The sequence below is a fragment of the Coturnix japonica genome, chromosome 3 (genome assembly GCF_054131305.1).
Source record: "Coturnix japonica strain WE chromosome 3, WE-NBRP24, whole genome shotgun sequence".
Taxonomy (NCBI): domain Eukaryota; kingdom Metazoa; phylum Chordata; class Aves; order Galliformes; family Phasianidae; genus Coturnix; species Coturnix japonica.
Genome location: NC_140665.1, coordinates 31,362,931 through 31,379,400, shown reverse-complemented (window position 1 = coordinate 31,379,400; position 16,470 = coordinate 31,362,931). Strand labels below are relative to the sequence as shown.

Below are 16,470 nucleotides of genomic sequence, written 5' to 3'. Positions count from 1 at the left end.
ACAAATCAGTTTGGTTTTTAACTTGTTCCAATTTATTTGCAAAGGAACTTGCAGTGATTTCCTTCTCCAAACCAAACTGCTAACGCACGTTTTCTTTCTATATTTTTTCAGTCTGTAATGTATTTATATTTACAGGGGAGGCTCAGACGTGGCATTATGAGAAACTTCTCAGCCACGAAAGCAGTCAAACACTGACACAGTCTTCCTAGCAAGGTGTTCGATGCTCCGCAGCCGTTCATTTGGATAGAGTCTTCCTTAACTTTTGTCTGCCCGCTAACGCCACTACCTACAGCCACTACCTACAGCCACTACCTACAGCCACTACCTACAGCCACGCCCCACTCGAGGCCCCGTGTCCGTCGCACAGTCCTTACGCACACAGCTGCGCCTCACGGCTGACGAGCACGAGGGCGGTGACTGCCGTCATCCACACTCCGCCCCGTCCCGGTGGGCGTTAAGCTGCTCGCCCCGACCAATCCCCGCAGGGCGGTGGGCTGGGCCGTGCGCTGGGTGCCGCCCCGTGAGGCGGCTGCGCCGTGGCCCTTGGGCGCCGCTCAGCGCCGCGGCCGCCACCCGGAGGCCCCAGGCAGGTTCAGGCCGCACCGCCCGCCCCTCTCCGCCCGCGGCCCCGCAGCCCCGCGGAGGGCGGGGAGATGCAGCCCCCGGGCCCTCAGCAGCAGCAGCCGCCGCCGCCTCCGCTCTTCGCTCCAAACAACGGAGACTTCACTTTCGTCTCCTCGGCCGATGCCGAAGGTGAGTGCGGGGCCGTCGTGGGGGCCGCTCCCGCCGAACGAGGGCCCCGGCCCGGCCCGAGGTTGGCGGGCGGCTCTCGCTCCCGTGGCGTTGGCGCCGTCCTTGTCCCCGTGCCGCCTGCAGGGCGCTGAGGCGGCGCTGGCGCCGTGTGTGCGCGGTGTGTGCGTGGCAGGGCCGGCGGCTGCTCCGTACCCTGACGTAACCGCGGCGGTTGCTGCCCGCGTCCTCCTGCCCCTAACGCCGGCCGTGTCCGTTAAGCCGGGCTGCCCGCTGCCGCCCGCTGTAGCCGTGCTTGGGGCTGTGCTCGGCAGGGTAATAAGGGGTTAAGCCGGGACTGCGCGTAGGTGAAGGGGCGAGGTGCGGCCTACCTGCCGTGCAGGCTGTGTACCTGTCGGGTAGCTGCTGGCCATGAAGGCTTATGTCTGTGCGCTGCAAAAAGGAACGTGGAAGAGTCAACGTTGTGCTACCTTATTTTGATGGAGGACCACCCTTGGGACTATAGCCATTTAAATAACCGGCTTTCTGCTTCATCTGTGTAGTTAACTGATAGTTGTGGATCAGGTTGTACATCTTGTATACATCCTGGCGCTCATGGCCTAGCATGGAAACGAGGAATTGAAGTGAAATGCCACTACAAAATGCTTCACTCTGTTCTTTGGTGAGCTTGTCAGTTCTGCTGACAAGGAATGCTAATCAACAGGTACAATGTGTGTTGTTTTATTTTCATTTTTTTCTCCTCTTCCACCTTGGCCTGGAAAAGGAGCCAGGTGCCTCAGGAAGGACTCTGGGTTCTCCCTGGAAGCATTTGTTGACAGCTGTGTTAGTGCTTTGCTGGGCCCGAGCCATAGTAAGCACCTGTCCTGTACAATGTGTTGAACAAGGTTTGGCTCTGCGTTCTCAGTGAATGCAAGGTGTGATCTCATCCCTGTTTGAGTGCAGCCCTGTGTATTCTGCAGTGTTCTGCCTGTGGCAGTGGTGAAAACATCCTGACTCTCATTAGCAAACACCAGAAACGTGGATTTCTGTCACGTTCTTCAGTGCTGGTTTGGCCTGTTATTAACTATTTCATGCAAAGCAGACTAAAGAAGAGGCAATGGAAGATTCTTTTTTCCTTGGTTTCTTCAGCTTTGTCCCACCTGAGATATCATCTTCCAAAATAGACTTAAGGCCATGTTAATAGGCTTCATGATCTCTAATGTGGTATTCTGTAATCATCTTTTGCTAAAAAGAACATCAGTAAATAAGATGCGTGTAGAAGTTTTCTTACCTCAAGGTGGGTAATTATTCTCAGCTCCACTGAGAACTGAGAAATCCGATTGGACTGTTAGTTGCTTATGTTTGTGTTTAGTATGATAGCATGTTAGAGAGCATTCCTTGTATCTCTCATTATTGAACAGAAGGAACCTGGGGAGCTCTGGCAGTGTTGTTTTTCCTAACATTTCCCACTGTATTAAAAGCAGGTTGCGAATGGGAAAAGCTACAAATGTTTTCATTCTGTGGGAAGTTGGATGTAAGCAGAGAATAGTTTGGATGAAACAGTGCCACTGTGCAGGAATGGGCTCTCACAGAGATAGCGTGGTCAGCAAAAAGTGATAAATAATCCACAGTTTACAGCATGATGAGACTTTCATTAGTTTAGCTCCCTTTATGCCTCTAAACAATTAATGGTAAAGCATGAATTGAAGCATACTCTGTTATCTAGGAATTGCTAACTGGAGTCTGAAAATGACTTTGTTACTGTTGCATAAAAACAGAGGCACCCTTTCAGATAATGTAACTGTTGGTGTATAACTTTGAATACTTTGTGGTGGTGACCTACCCGTGGAGCTTTTGTACGTACCTTTTTTATTTTGCAGTGATTTTGAAATCAAATGTGTTTTGGCAAAATGAAAACACGTATCTTCCTCTCCCTTTTTCTCCAAGATCCGAGTGGGTCCATAACAACTCCAGATGTTAAGCTGAATCTTGGAGGAGAATTCATCAAAGAATCATCGGCAACTACATTCCTGAGGCAGAGGGGGTATGGCTGGCTTCTGGAAGTGGAAGATGATGACCCAGAAGATAACAAGCCACTCCTGTATGTGGTAATCATTTGTGGGTGTCTCTTTGTTAGAAGCACAGGGAAAACATAGTGCTTGTAAGTCCTCAGACTGTCTCCTAATGTTCTCCTGTGGCTGAAATTCTGTTTGACAAATTGCCTGGTCGATTAACCTCTTTTGGTGCTGTTTTCATTATGGTGGGTTTTGTATTTTTTTTTATTATTTTTGTTGTTTCTTTGTCTATTAAAGAGACTTTTGTTATTCACTGCAGGAGAGGAAGGAAAGAGGAAATAAAATCAAAGTTTTATTATGTTATAAGTATATAAATGTAATGTCTCTTGTATTCTTATCTGTTCATCTTGTGGTTTAAAAAACTAGATTGTGTTCTGCAGCAGGGTTGCAAGTAAGGTAACAGAAGCCTTATATTCTCTGCTGCTACCTTATGAAGTTCTCCTAAGGGAGGTTATTGTTGAAAGACAAAACTGTCTTTGAAACTGCTGATGTCTGCGTCACTTGTTCTGTTCACAGAAACATGATTGTCAGAAGAAAGCTGTATCTGGAGGTTATTACGCTGAGTAGGGCTGCCTGGGTCTTAGTCTGTGTTCTCCACCTAAGCAGCATCATTCTTGTTGTCTCAAAGTTTTGCCACGTTTAAAGATAATGCTTTTAAAAATGGAGTGAGAAGGGAAGTACCCTGAAGAGTTGAAATAAGAGCACTGAGAGAAAACAGGAACCTGGAGAGCTTAATAATGACATTGCTACTTGAAATGTGCAAAAGTAGCACCTGTGTGACTGAGTCTGTTCTGTGAACCTGTAATTTTTAATTAAGAAATAGAATGGCATTCAGAGGTGACAGGATATGAATTCTCTCTTTGTGTAACATTGTATGCCACAAAAAAGAACAAGTTTGTGATTCAAAGACAGCTCTGTGTTCTAAGAAACCTATTCTTGGAAGTGAGGAGAACAAGCCAGGAATAATTTTACAGCAAAGAAGACAAAAATCATCTTCCTAACAGAGAAACTGAATGTGACTTCATGTCGCAGCTTTTACGTGCTTCTGATTATTCTGATGCATTCTTATGAAGCATTTTAATTTGAATGCTTCTGTGGGTTTAAAGAATAGCAGACAGCAAAGATAAGTTCACTGATGTGGTGTTGTCACACAAGCACTTTGTTCAACAATTAGATTATTTCTTTCCCCTCATTGGACAGCTGTGCTTTTGGCACTTGTCTCCTCTTATAGCTACCATCTCCACTTCAGTGAGATAATTGTCAGCTTTGTGGGAAAGACACTTTATTGACTTGAAACACTATCAGAAACCATAAGCAGTGACAAAGAAGTCCACAGAGGAAATATTTCTGTTATGCAACTGATTGGAATATATATATGTTAAATAATTTCAGGAGAAATACAACACTGCTTAGAAATGTGGGAAAAAACTTATGCTTTTGGTCTATTCCTTTACTCAAGGTTGTGTGAAAGAGCAATTTTTGTTACTTAGGCACGGGTTATTAACAACAGTTGTGAGATAGCCTCAGCAATAGCAATCCTGAAATGGCCTTAAGAGTCAGTGAACAGTACTTCATTTTTTAAAGAGAAATTGTGCTGAATTGTCTTTGTATTTATTTCTTGTCTCTTCTTTATTTTTTATTAATCTGATTAGATATATTTTGATTGGTACATGATTAGTGAATGCAACTAAAATATTTCTTTTAGAATTTGAAACAAAATTATCCCATAATAAATGTGCTTGTGGCAAACTGTTCAGCATAGGAATACAAAGGAATACATAGATATCCTACTCATGAGTACATGTCTTTGACTTCTGTTTCCAATTTCATGAACGTCACATGTTCCTGTGTGCCAGAAAATAGATCTGCCATCTTGCTGTAGACTATTAAGATGTGCTGTGGATGTTTTCTATTCTCAGTCATGTAATTGATTTTTGTAGAACAAAATATATCTGTGTCGTACTGGTTGTTGAATGTATGATGAAAGTATGGCATTGCTTTTCTGTGGACAAATTGTTCCATTGCTAGTCATGGCTACAGAAAGCCTTATGGTAACAGGAGACCTGTTCTACAAACCTTCTTTTAGTCCCATGAACTTAATTTTTATGCTCTGTTTCATTCATGTGCTGTACAGTAACACTCCCTTGCTTTACAATTTCAGGGAAGAACTCGACATTGATCTGAAGGACATTTACTACAAAATTCGATGTGTGTTGATGCCTATGCCGTCTCTTGGGTTTAATAGGCAGGTAGTGAGAGACAATCCAGATTTCTGGGGTCCTCTGGCAGTTGTCCTCTTCTTCTCAATGATTTCGTTATATGGACAATTTAAGGTACGTACAAACCTTCTACCTGAAAAGAAATCTGAACTAAATTTGGGGACATTATTGCTAAGCAATTTGCATTCTTACGTAGGCAGAAAGTCTCTTCTTCACATATTAATATAGGGCATTCTAATTATAGTTTCTTGACTTACGATGTAGAAATATAGTACTAAGAAATTTATTAAGTAACCTACAGAGAAGTTAATCTTTATTAAAATGTCAGGCTTTTTATATAATAAAATGAAATAAAGATCTGGTTTCTAAGGGAAAAAGATCAATGTTAATTCAGACATTTATAGACATGCATACATATATATATATATATATATAAAAGACATATATCCTCCTTCTGATTCTTCTGTAAATCTGGAACTTACATGAAAAAATGGTGTTGAGTACTAATGTTCATTTTTAAGTGCTGCCATGGTACAGTTAGAAACACAGGGAGTATACTGATATTATTGTTTCCATCCAAACAAGTATTTCAAAAGGGAGAGTTTTGCTTCTAATCCACACAGTGGCTGAACCCCAGGAACATGTAAGTTACTTTGAAGCTGGAGAATGATTTTAAGACTTCTGAAACAACAAATGAAGGAGGAAAATAATTAGTTGGTTTATTTTTTTCCAGGACTCCAGATTTGTTTGTTAAATTGTAATCATTAAGTTTTACCAAGAATTAAAGTCCCGTGCCTTATTCTGAGTATTCCTGGTCTGAGAAAAGAATTAACTTGTGTCTTTATAGATGAGGGAAGGAGATTCTCAACTCTTTGTACTGCCTGGGCTGACTTAAAGGAAATAAATAAATACATCAAAACCAAATCAAACAAAAAACCTGAGCCAATTGTTTTGAATAAGTGAAGGTGTTTAAGTAACGTGATCTTAGCTTTACTTTTAGCTGACCTCTTCCTACTCTGATGCAATAGTTTGGTACTTAGAGAACTCTGTTTAAGCATTCCTTCTTCACTGAACTTACCATTACTGTGATTTTGTAAATGTAACATCTGAATTTTATTTTCAAGCTCTGTTGTGATACTGAATAAAACTATTCTTGCTGCAGTTCAGAACTTAATTTTGTGTAATAAAACTCAAGTGTATTGAGGTGATTTATGACTTGTCCTTCCTTACAGTGAAAAAGAGTAAAATAAATTAATTGTTCTTTCCATTTTAAGGTTGTTTCTTGGATTATAACTATCTGGATATTTGGATCCTTGACAATTTTTTTACTGGCCAGGGTTCTTGGAGGAGAAGTAAGTACCTATAATGTATGAAAAGTTGCTAAGAGGGAGGTAATTTCAAAATCTCTTGGCTATGCTTTTCATTAGTGGCTGGGTTTTCTTAGTGCTTGACTTTCAGTGTTGTAGCCACCTAAGAACGGGTGAAATTGAAAAACTTCAGAGCATAGATTACGGGTTCTTGGTCACCAAAGCAGAATCTAAAATAAAGAAGTGGGCAGCTACTCTTGCTGTGCAGTGCATGGAGTTCTGGATGTGGTAAATTCTTACCACAGATCTCAGAGGTTGTTGTGTGCGCCTCTGATCCAGAGCTGAAATCCTTTTTTCAGGTCAGTTTCTTGAAGTGCTTTCCATTTTTCAGACACTGAGCTAAATGGGGCCATTTATTTAACTTTTTTTAAACTGGGCTGGCAGCAGTTGCGTAGTGGCCTTTCATACAGAGCACCTACTGGTGTTTGTTTTCATCCTTGGCCCGATGGAGTTCAAACCCATTAAGGGATGAAAGTCAGTGTATGTGCTTCAGCTGCAAAGCCAATTGAAGTTCTGGCCTACATCCCTCCCTCCAGCTGCTTGCATCAGCAGGGCTGGCATAGCTGTTAAAGCTCTGTGTTTATGAACTGAGTCACTCAGTGATTCAGGTGTAAACAAAGTATCGAGGCTTACAGCAAAGCCCACAGACAGCTACTGTGGAACAGTCACGAGGACAGAAACTTCTGAAAATGGATTTGCAGTTTAAAATGTATTTATCATCTTATTGTTATCAGCGATAAGTAATTTTTATGTATTTGCTATGCATTTTCCATTAATGGTCAACTAGTTTTGCAGACTCCCTACGCTATTTAAGCTTAGTGCACTTTGGTGGTGGTTTTCTTTATTTTTTACTTCTTAGGTTTTTCCCTTTAATCATAATTGCTGGAGGCTTCTTGTCTGAAAAGTACTTGGAAAGAAAAAGCTTTTATGACTGTGATTGTGTGGTATTTTAGCATGCCAGCATAATCCAGATGCCTTTAAGTCTGTAGGTTTTGTGGCTTAAAATGTAAAATTATCAGAATGTATAAACTGGTGAGAAAAGGGGTTGGGGGAATCACTAAAGCTCTTCAGAGTTGATAGTGGAGAACTTACTGCCACAAGATGTTGCTTAAAAACAGTTGCTCGTCTTGTTGCTATTTTTCCTAAGTTAAATCCAGGAAGTCTAACAGAGCCAAGGGACGCTTCCAACTGCAGTAGGGAAAAATCAGACATTTTAATAGCATGAAGCTGAAAGCAGTTATGGAAGGACTTTGAACAAATCTGTTTAAGCTTGTCATAGTATATCAGGTTCTAGATCTTGATCTAGATCCGATTGCTTCTCTTGGAAGTGTTAAAATTGTCATCTGAAGTTGTTTTTGTTTTGGTTTTTAAATTATGTTTATTAGATAGATTAACTACACAATTCTTGAGGATTGAATAGAAAAAACAGTTTGCATGCTAGCAATTTTCCTTTGGCTAAAAATTCACAAAGTGTCAACACATTTTTCTGGTTACTCATACTGTTAAAAGAGGATGAAATTGTTTGATGAATGTCGTTCTGTACTAAAGTTTCTTTTTATGCACTTGAAAATTCCAGGTTGCTTATGGCCAAGTTCTTGGTGTGATAGGATATTCCTTGCTTCCCCTCATTGTCATAGCACCTGTACTTTTGGTGGTTGGATCGTTTGAAGTGGTTTCTACCTTAATAAAAGTAAGTTCAGTAACGTCTACTGAGAACTGTTTACTGTTATTCTGAGTCACTTTCCTAACATTTGAAGCATCAGTCCGTTCAGGACAACATGTGATAAAATAATCAGAAATATAACCTGAACTATGTGGCTCTTTTGGTTATGAATGCTAAGCAAATCATGTTTTAAATGTTTCTTTTGAGTATTTGGAAATATACAGTCTCCAAGGAAACAGAAAACCAGCTTAGCTTCTATTTTGCAGCATTATAATAGTTGCATTAAAAATTAAATAGGACTATCATTTTTAAAGAAGGATGCATAATTAAAGATCAAAATGAAGTATATGAAAGTAAGCTATTCTATTCTTTCCCCCATCGTCAAGTTTTAGTTCTTGCTTTACAGATGTAGGGTGTGGGGCACAAAGCAAAAATGATGTGCTTGATGCTACCTGCTGTTGGACACCTTTCATAAAGTTAGCATCAATCCATGTTGCATCCTAGAAGTACATGATGTTCTTGAACACTTAGTACAACCCTTACATTTAGATTCTGAAGTCATTGCTAAACTTCTGGTGCTGACTGAGAAGACTTTCTGAGATCTTACTTGGATGATTTGATTAATTTCTGTCCTATCAGCTTGCTGATTTATGGTATAATTGAAATACAAGTAACTGTATGATAAACCAGAATAATAGCTCTGCTTGTGATTTGATAACTTGCAATTGCTATTAGGTGATACATTCAGAAAGCAAATTATTAACTCAGCAGTTAACTAATATGTAACTTAAAAATAAATACAAATAGTTAATGAAACTGCTGTTACCTGATTGCTGTTAACAGCCTTACGTTAACTACAGGGCAAGCCTGTACAAGTGTCTTACCTTTGGATGATTAGTGTGAAAATGCAGAACAAGCTCCACACGGTCATAACTGCCCACACTGTGACAAGTATTGCTTCCTATGGCTTAGGAGCTCTAGGGAAATATTCCTCAGTCTTAAAGCTGGGGAACTTAAGTAGAGAAACAGCATTAGTCAGTTGTCTTTCAGCCAAAGTCAGCAAAGTAAACTACTTAAGTAAAGCACCTTGATTGTTCGTTTGTTTTTTGCTGCAGTTTTCTTAATGCAGGGAATTGGTCACAATACTGATATATTCTGATATATATGTGTACATATATATACATACACATATGTATATGTATGTATACATATATCAAATTATTACTTACTTTCTTGTTCATCTCCACAGTCCCAGTTCAGGCAGCTCAAGCACAGATATGCAGTTGGGGTTGGTTTGCTTTTAGCAGTGGCAGTTGAACCAGTCACACAATCCATTGAGCATCTTGAGCTTCTCTGACAGCACTGTGGGGAAGAATTCTTCACTGGGATTCTGTTATGTCAGCCCTTCCCTGAACATACCAGACCTCTGGCCTTGCTGTTTGCAGGAAATTAGTGCTTTTCCTTTTTTGTTAATATTCAGGTTGTTGCTTGAGTATAAAAGATGTCCCATTACATTTTGCTGTAAGCTTATTAGCTTGAGCCTTGTGTCAAATTCACTGACCTGAAGGCAGTGAATAGAAGTTTTAAAAAGTAGATGTACTAACATGTAACATAGTGAATATTTACACATTGTGATACTTTCTACCAGTCTTTTGAAATGGTTAGTCATTAACCGTGGAAAGAATCGAGCCTTTGATACAGGTTCTATTTTGGGAAGCTTCTCACTGCACCTGAAAGGAGTAGGAACATGGAGTTTCAGTTACTTTAAGTTGGGGGCCCATAATTAAAGTAAAGGTTTGATGGATTGTTTTCTTTCTTCCCCACAAAGTTGTACATTTCTAATCGTGTTGAAAGTAACTGCTGTTCCCTTTTGTTTTCTGTTTCAGTTGTTTGGAGTCTTTTGGGCTGCGTACAGCGCTGCATCTTTACTAGTCGGAGAAGAATTCAAGACCAAGAAACCCCTTCTAATTTATCCCATCTTTTTATTATACATTTATTTCCTGTCCTTGTACACTGGGGTGTGATCTAGTGAAAGATGTGGCCAAAACCCATGTTTTCTTCACTTGCAGACTGATAACGAGTAAGATTAAGGAGGCTGGAAATAACACGAGTGACTGTTTTGTATCCAGTTGTCAAGATGTTTTAAGATTGAAGAGCATATTTGTGTATATTATTTAATGAAGTAATTGTAGCTATATAGATTTGTATCAAAGTTCTAGGTTTGTTTAAGACTCTTCAGATTTTAATGAACAAAATAAAAGACCTTGTGTTTTATAAAAAAAAAAAGTGTAGCAAAACCACAGCTCTATACCTGTGCCAAAAGCACTAGGACCAGATTACTATATTAGAGGAGAAAAATAAGTTAACTGTAACGATCTCCAAGTGCAATTTTTTCTTTTGAGCTTAAACAGCTGGCTTTTTTTGGCACAGCGAATTCTGTAGATAATATATATATTTATTAAGCAGTCCTTATTGTTCACAGAATAGCCTGTCTAATGAAGACATGAAGATACCACTCATAATTTAGTGCCTCAATTACTTTGATTTGGCTCTTGAGCTTTTATAAATTCCAATTTGTTTCCAAAATATGTATATACTGTGTATTTTGTATCTATGACTCGCGTGTAGCATAAGGACTCCTTGGTTAAGGATGTATATTGGGTTTTTAAAATTCAAAAAATAGAAGTGTTTGAGGTCTTCATTTACCATCTCTGACCAAAGGAGCAAGACACGTGTAACATAAATCATTACAGTGCTTCTTCAGAGACTCTAATTAGTTTACTCAAGATTTAAATTGAGAAAGAAACAGGTGAACGCCTTCCTCAGCTGTAGTGCTGGCTTAGTGTCAGAGGGAGAAAAAAAACTGACCCATCCAATTTGTGTGCTCTTGAAACAATGTCTGATGATGACCAAATAAAAAGAATGCTTCCCTAACTATATTTTATAACATCTTGCTCTATTTGTATTTAACGGTAATAACATTTAACCTGCGTATATTTTTTGTCCCGAGGTTGATCCCTTGCAAAAAGTAATGATGTTTGTAAGACCGGATTCTTCCCCCCAGCCCCCACTAAAAGAGGTAGAACTGCAGCCTCAGTAACAATCTTGCTAATTTTGACTATCCAAGGATTATGTAATAATGTGATGACGTTAAATATTTCCTGTGTACTGTGTTGACTGCTTATGTAATAGTCCTAACGGTAACATTTCTTCACTAGGAAACTCCTCTGAAATTCACTTTGCATGGTACTTAGTCGTTTGCAACCTTCAGTATTTAGTGCTACCAAATAGATCTGAAGTATCTTCTATTTTGTTTAATCTTTGGTTGGGAGAAGCGTTTCCCTAGCCTATTTTATTCCCTTCCCCCCAACCCAATGTGGGAAATAAAAATCCCCCATGTAAGGTAATAGCAAGGGCTGTTTTTGATCCCTAATGGATGTATTTCCTTATCAGAAGTTTCTCAGCTTTTTTCATGGCGTAATTTGCCATTTTTGCTACTTATTTTTACCACTCATTGTTGATGCAAAATACAGATGTAAATTCCTGCTCTATTGTGAGCCTTTAGTTTACTTGGACCGCTTTTCTGGCTGATGCTTGCATTGGTTTGAAACAAAACTATTGAAAGTTGATACTGGATATAAACTGTACCATAATACTCCAGCTTGTCATACATTAAAGGACAAAACCTGGTGGAGTGACTGACTTATCAGCTCACTTTTGACTTCTGTGGAAGTTTGGATGGAATTGCTGTAGAGTCGTAATAAACCAATTCTGCTGGCAGCTTAGTTCTTATCTGGAAGTATTTTGAGAATACTCATTCCCCACCTAAAATAATTAAGAAAAATAATAATTAAAGTGATGCACACTACCTTTATAATCTTGAATAATGAGCTGGTCTTGCTTCTTTCGTGGCTGTGTTTCTTTGTACTCATGAGTATCAGACTCCAGACAAACACTGAGTTCACATTTAATGCCACTGCAGACATGAGGGTAAGGATGGATGTAGTTTACTGGGCTGATGGAGAGCTTTAGGTTCACCTCCTCTTTGTGCAGCTGTTGTATTGGTGTTCATAACAGTCACACGGGTCTATAAATACTGAGGATGCAATAACGTTCTATTTTGTCTTTAAATATCTTCATTTCCTCTGTATTAGCATAAAAAGTGATATCTGCAGCTCAGATGTTCCTTCCAACATATTGGGCACATGCAGTATGTGGTGTCAGTGTGCACAACGGCACCTATTTTGTACGCAGTTGCAGATTTGCACCTTTAGGGTCTCACCTTTTGCATACGCTGTGCAACAGTATGTACAGACAGCTCAAATGGTTCTCATCATTTGTAATAACTTTGCATTCAATAAACTTATTTTTAGATAAGGGATGCGTAAGCACAAGATGTATTTGATAAAAGTTTTTAATTAAACTTGTTTACATGATGTATATTTATGAAGGCACATCTCTATTCCTATCCCTGTCATCCATCCCGAGCTTTCTGACAATAAATCAATGCTGGGCATAATAAATATACAGCTTTTATGTATCGTGCGTGGATGCCTGACACCTACCAGCAATATCTCAAGAATCACAGAATGACCCGGGTTGGAAGGGACCTCAAGGATCATGTAGTTCCAACCCCCTTGCCTGGAGCAGCGTAGGTCAAGAGGGAGATATGTGACAGCCAGTGCTCTTTGCTGCATGGAAGCGGAGTGGTTCACGTCTGCACAGCTCTCTCACTTGCTGCCCATCGCACAGACCCTCAATCGGGAGGAGTTACACCTTGGAAATCACACCTGGAAATTACACGGCAGCCTTTGTTCTGCTTTGGAGACACGGACGCTCTTTCGCTATCGACGCCTGTTAATTTCAACCCTTTGATAATCCTCTCCCGCGCTGTCTCCGCCGGATGGCCGCCAGGGGCAGCACAGAACCTGCCATTTCTGGAGCCCGCTTACAGGCGGCCGCTCCGCTGTGACCCACACGGCTATAAACAGCGCGGCGGCCGGGCACGAGCAGCCGGCCCGGGGCAAGGCCGCCGCCCTCCCGCTGTGGGCGGAGCCGCCGTCGCCGTTCGGAGGCCGATCCCGCTGTGCCCGGCTCCGCCCCCCGCTTCCCGCCCGCCCTCCCTCCATTCTCAGTGCCGGGCGGTCTCTCGTTCCCTCCTCCCGCTCCCCGGCCCGCGCTCGGTTCCGCATCCGGCGCCATTGCGTCACTTCCCGCTCACGCTGGCGCTCTCCCTTTCCCCATCTTCCCGGACCCGGATGGTGACTGGCGGCGGCGGCGGCCGGGCCTGTCACTGAGCGGCCCCGGGGCCTCTTGTCCTGAGGGCGGCCGGCAACATGGCGGCGGCGGCCTCCTGCTCCGCGGCGGCGGCGGCGCCCGCCGGGCCCGGACCGGGGTCGGCGTCGTCCGGGCCGGGCTCCTGCGAGTGGCTGCTGCTGCGGGACGGCTGCCTGCGCTGCGACGCCGACGGGCTGTGCAGCCTGTGCTACCACCCGGCGCTCAACGCCATCCTGGCCGTGACCGCGCGCGGCGCCATCAAAGTCATCGACGGCACGTCGGGGGCCACGCTGCAGGCCTCGGCCCTCAACGGTGAGCGCGGCCCCAAGGCGAACAGAGGCGGCGGCCGCTCCGCCGTGCGCCATCGCGGCGGGAGGGGCGGCCTGCGGGCAGGATGGGAGAAGCGAGGATGGCAGAAAGGGCCGCGTAGGGCGGCGTTTTTCCGCTTCGGTTTTTCAGGTGTCGGCAGCGTAAATTTGAGCCTTTCAGCGCGTTGTGCTGGATGGGCGTAGTTCTTGTTCCTATGTGTAAGTACAGAGCCTTCACCAGGGATCGTTAAGAAGGTTTTCTCAAGGGTGTGATTTGTCTGGCAGCTAAGAATTATTGAAGATTAAAATCGTTCTGAAAGTTTTTTGGCAGTCCATTTTGAATATATATTTGCATTGTTCTCCAGGCTGCGGAGTGTCTTGGCTGGCTTTGGTGCTAGTAGTGATATCCTTGCTGTGATAGTTGGTGCTAGTAGTGATATCCTTGCTGTGATGGTTGGGCTGGATTATCTCTGGGGCCTTTTCCAACTTAAACGGTTCAATGACCCCGTGGTAGAGGTAGTTACACACTGGCTTGGTGAAGGCTCTGACTCGGTAACTGCAAAGCAGTGTTCTCTGTCGCCCACTGATGTTTTACTCTACTTACAAACTAGATCTGTAGAAGTTCCATGTGCAACTCATTTCCCCCCCCCCCCCCCCCAGTTTATGCCTTTGTTCTTAGTCTGTGCTGCTTGTCTCCATACTGCAAGGTGTTTTTTTGTACGTAGTAAGTGCAGACCTTGGAATAGAAATTTGTGCTCTCACTTGTGTGTTTTGCACTTTGTTTCTCCTTACAGTTGTAGAGTTCAGTGTTGTGAAGTGGATCTGGCTTTGCAGAGTGGTGTGAGTGAAGGATTGATGGTTGTCTCTTGCATGTGGCCCAGCACTGTCAGCAGCTGTACAGACATGACACAGTCTGAGTAATATATGTACTTTTACCTTGAAAACCAGCAACTGTATTATAATGCCAAGCTAAAGAGAACAAAAGAGAAGAACATGATTTCTGCTCACAATTCAAAGTTGGGTGCATTATAAACTGATACGTGGTTGGAGCAAAAATAATTTCAGTGGGATGCAGAAGCTGTCAGCTGCTTTTGCTGAACGCTGCTTGTATTGAGAGCGAGACTCTTGGGTGGTGTTCCCCTCTTTGTTCTGAATTCAAGTCACTGATTCTAAAATACCTTTTCTTCCACCTTACTTGTTCCTCAGGTGCTTCTACATTAATAACTTCCATTTCTTTTCTTCTGACTGTTACCACAGTTTGAGGATTGCTTCCAAGTTGTAGGGAAGCAGGCATAAATGGAAGCAGTTTGTAATTGGTTGCCTGCGTAGGAAATGTTTAATGTCCATCAGCAGCAGAAGTGAATTCTAAATCATTGAAGTCTGAGGTTTGGAGTTGGTTGGTTGGTTGGTGGATTTTTTTTTCATGTTTTTTTTTTTTCTATGCTAAAATTCTTGCAAGGGGTTTGATTTAGTATTCAAAACGCTAATGGCAATTTTCCCCTACATAGTAACTATTTAAAAATAACTCAGTGCTCTGCCTCTGTTACGTACATTCAGCCGTGTGTGCTTCCGGTAGTGTCAGTCTTCTCTGCGACACAAGGAATGGCTGCAAAGGATGGATTCTACTCCTCCTCACGTCAAACAACAGAGCTGCTTGCAGTGTGACCAGATATTGGCTGCTCCCAGGTGGTTCTGTTTAAATTTATAATCTTCACTAATTGGAAGAAAATACAAGTGAACGTCCTTATAGATTGAGACTGCTGTGGCTGTCAGGAGCTGGGTTGGTGGCTGTTGAGGCTGATTGATGTTCTCAGCCATTCTTTGGAAAGAAGAGAAAAAGAGAATTAGTCTGTTCTCTGCTGGCTGTGTGCTCTGTGCGGGACAAACTCTTTGAGTGTCAGATGTTGGTGGCTGGGCACTCAGACCTGCAGGCCGGCTGTCCCCGTGTGCTCCCCTGACATAAATGACAAGTCAAAGGATATTGTTGCTACAGGGACTTGTGGTGCCACACCTAAAAATAGAGTCTCTAGGAATTAAAACTGCTCCTCTTGAGAGGCTGATGTCCTCCTTGGTGACTGGGCCTTTTGCCCTGCCAGGAGGTTTGCATTGAACAAAAATGCTTTTAATCGTTATCCATGGGGGATAAAAAACAAACAAATAAAACCATACCAGCCTTTCTCTCTAGAAAGCAGAGGAAGAAAAAGGGACCTAACAAGGGAAAGAAATAAAACTACAATAAAATGCAATATCACCAAACCCTGCTGTTGCTTTCATCTGAGTTTCGCTGTGACAAGATATTAAATGTTGAGCTCCTTCTTAGTGAAAAGATCGAATCTGTGGAATACTGAAACCAGTAGAGCAGTGGAGCCTGCATTCATTAGAATGTATGTGTGGATTGCTGTTGTTGGTGTGTTAAAAGAGCAAGATAAAAGATAGCCAGAAGGCAGCTCAGTTATGGATCAGGTCTTCATGCTTCTGGAGATTTGGACATGGTCTCTGGCATTTGTGCTTCAGTTTCTGATGCCAACATAATTGGTTTGATTTATCTGACGATCTGGGGATGGTTCTTCTGAGCCCAAGCTGCAGGAATTCCACGAGGATACTTGTGCTTTTCACTCCCATCCAGTGTTTCTTTGAGACGCAACACTGAAAGATCTGCCTCCTGAACATGTGCAGTCATTTTCTACTGTTGAAGTCTGTTCCCTGTGTGAGCATTGTAGGTGTATTCAGGGCAGCCAGGGGATCAGTTGCAACAGCTTAGGGTGTGATAGTGAAACAGAGTGTCAGCAGTAAGGGGAAAATGAAGTGAGCGTTTGGTGTGAATGTTTGTCT

At 42.3% G+C, this 16,470-nt stretch overlaps 2 protein-coding genes and 1 long non-coding RNA gene across 15 annotated transcripts in view; 2 read left to right on the top strand and 1 right to left on the bottom strand.

The window, feature by feature from the left end:
• The first annotated feature begins 536 nt into the window (after positions 1-536).
• YIPF4 (Yip1 domain family member 4) lies at positions 537-10,992 on the top strand. 2 transcript variants are annotated; one of them, XM_015857782.3, is made up of 6 exons: positions 537-753; positions 2,677-2,830; positions 4,966-5,137; positions 6,298-6,375; positions 7,967-8,080; positions 9,940-10,992. In XM_015857782.3, exons 1-6 carry the CDS (start codon positions 654-656, stop codon positions 10,075-10,077), a joined length of 756 nt encoding a protein of 251 aa, XP_015713268.1. In that variant the 5' UTR covers positions 537-653; the 3' UTR covers positions 10,078-10,992. The 2 variants fall into 2 exon arrangements, with proteins under 2 accessions (XP_015713268.1, XP_085399371.1); XM_085543245.1 differs by lacking the exon at positions 537-753 and adding an exon at positions 958-1,453.
• Positions 5,306-9,679, bottom strand: LOC107311327 (uncharacterized). 2 transcript variants are annotated; one of them, XR_014944695.1, is made up of 4 exons: positions 9,283-9,673; positions 8,938-9,065; positions 7,483-7,578; positions 5,306-5,704 (listed from the first exon to the last, which is right to left on the bottom strand). It is a non-coding gene; the product is annotated as an uncharacterized LOC107311327 (long non-coding RNA). The 2 variants fall into 2 exon arrangements; XR_001553995.3 differs by lacking the exon at positions 7,483-7,578 and having other exon boundaries at positions 9,283-9,679.
• A 2,196-nt stretch (positions 10,993-13,188) lies between the features above and the next one.
• BIRC6 (baculoviral IAP repeat containing 6) overlaps positions 13,189-16,470 on the top strand; it is a 151,175-nt gene continuing 147,893 nt past the window's right edge. For all 11 annotated transcript variants that reach the window (XR_014944694.1, XM_015857677.3, XM_015857679.3 and 8 more), the window contains exon 1: positions 13,189-13,642. Coding sequence is in view for 10 of the 11 variants with exons in the window: in XM_015857677.3 (XP_015713163.1) it covers positions 13,390-13,642 (253 nt within the window). In the remaining variant the exon portion in view is untranslated. The remainder of the gene's footprint in view (positions 13,643-16,470) is intronic.

Coding starts and splice junctions, on each gene's coding strand:
- YIPF4 (XM_015857782.3), top strand. CDS start 654: ATGCAGCCCCCGGGCCCTCAGCAGCAGCAGCCGCCGCCGCCTCCGCTC. Junction 2,831..4,965: donor GAAGATAACAAGCCACTCCT/GTATGTGGTAAT, acceptor TTACAATTTCAG/GGAAGAACTCGACATTGATC. Junction 5,138..6,297: donor CGTTATATGGACAATTTAAG/GTACGTACAAAC, acceptor TTCCATTTTAAG/GTTGTTTCTTGGATTATAAC.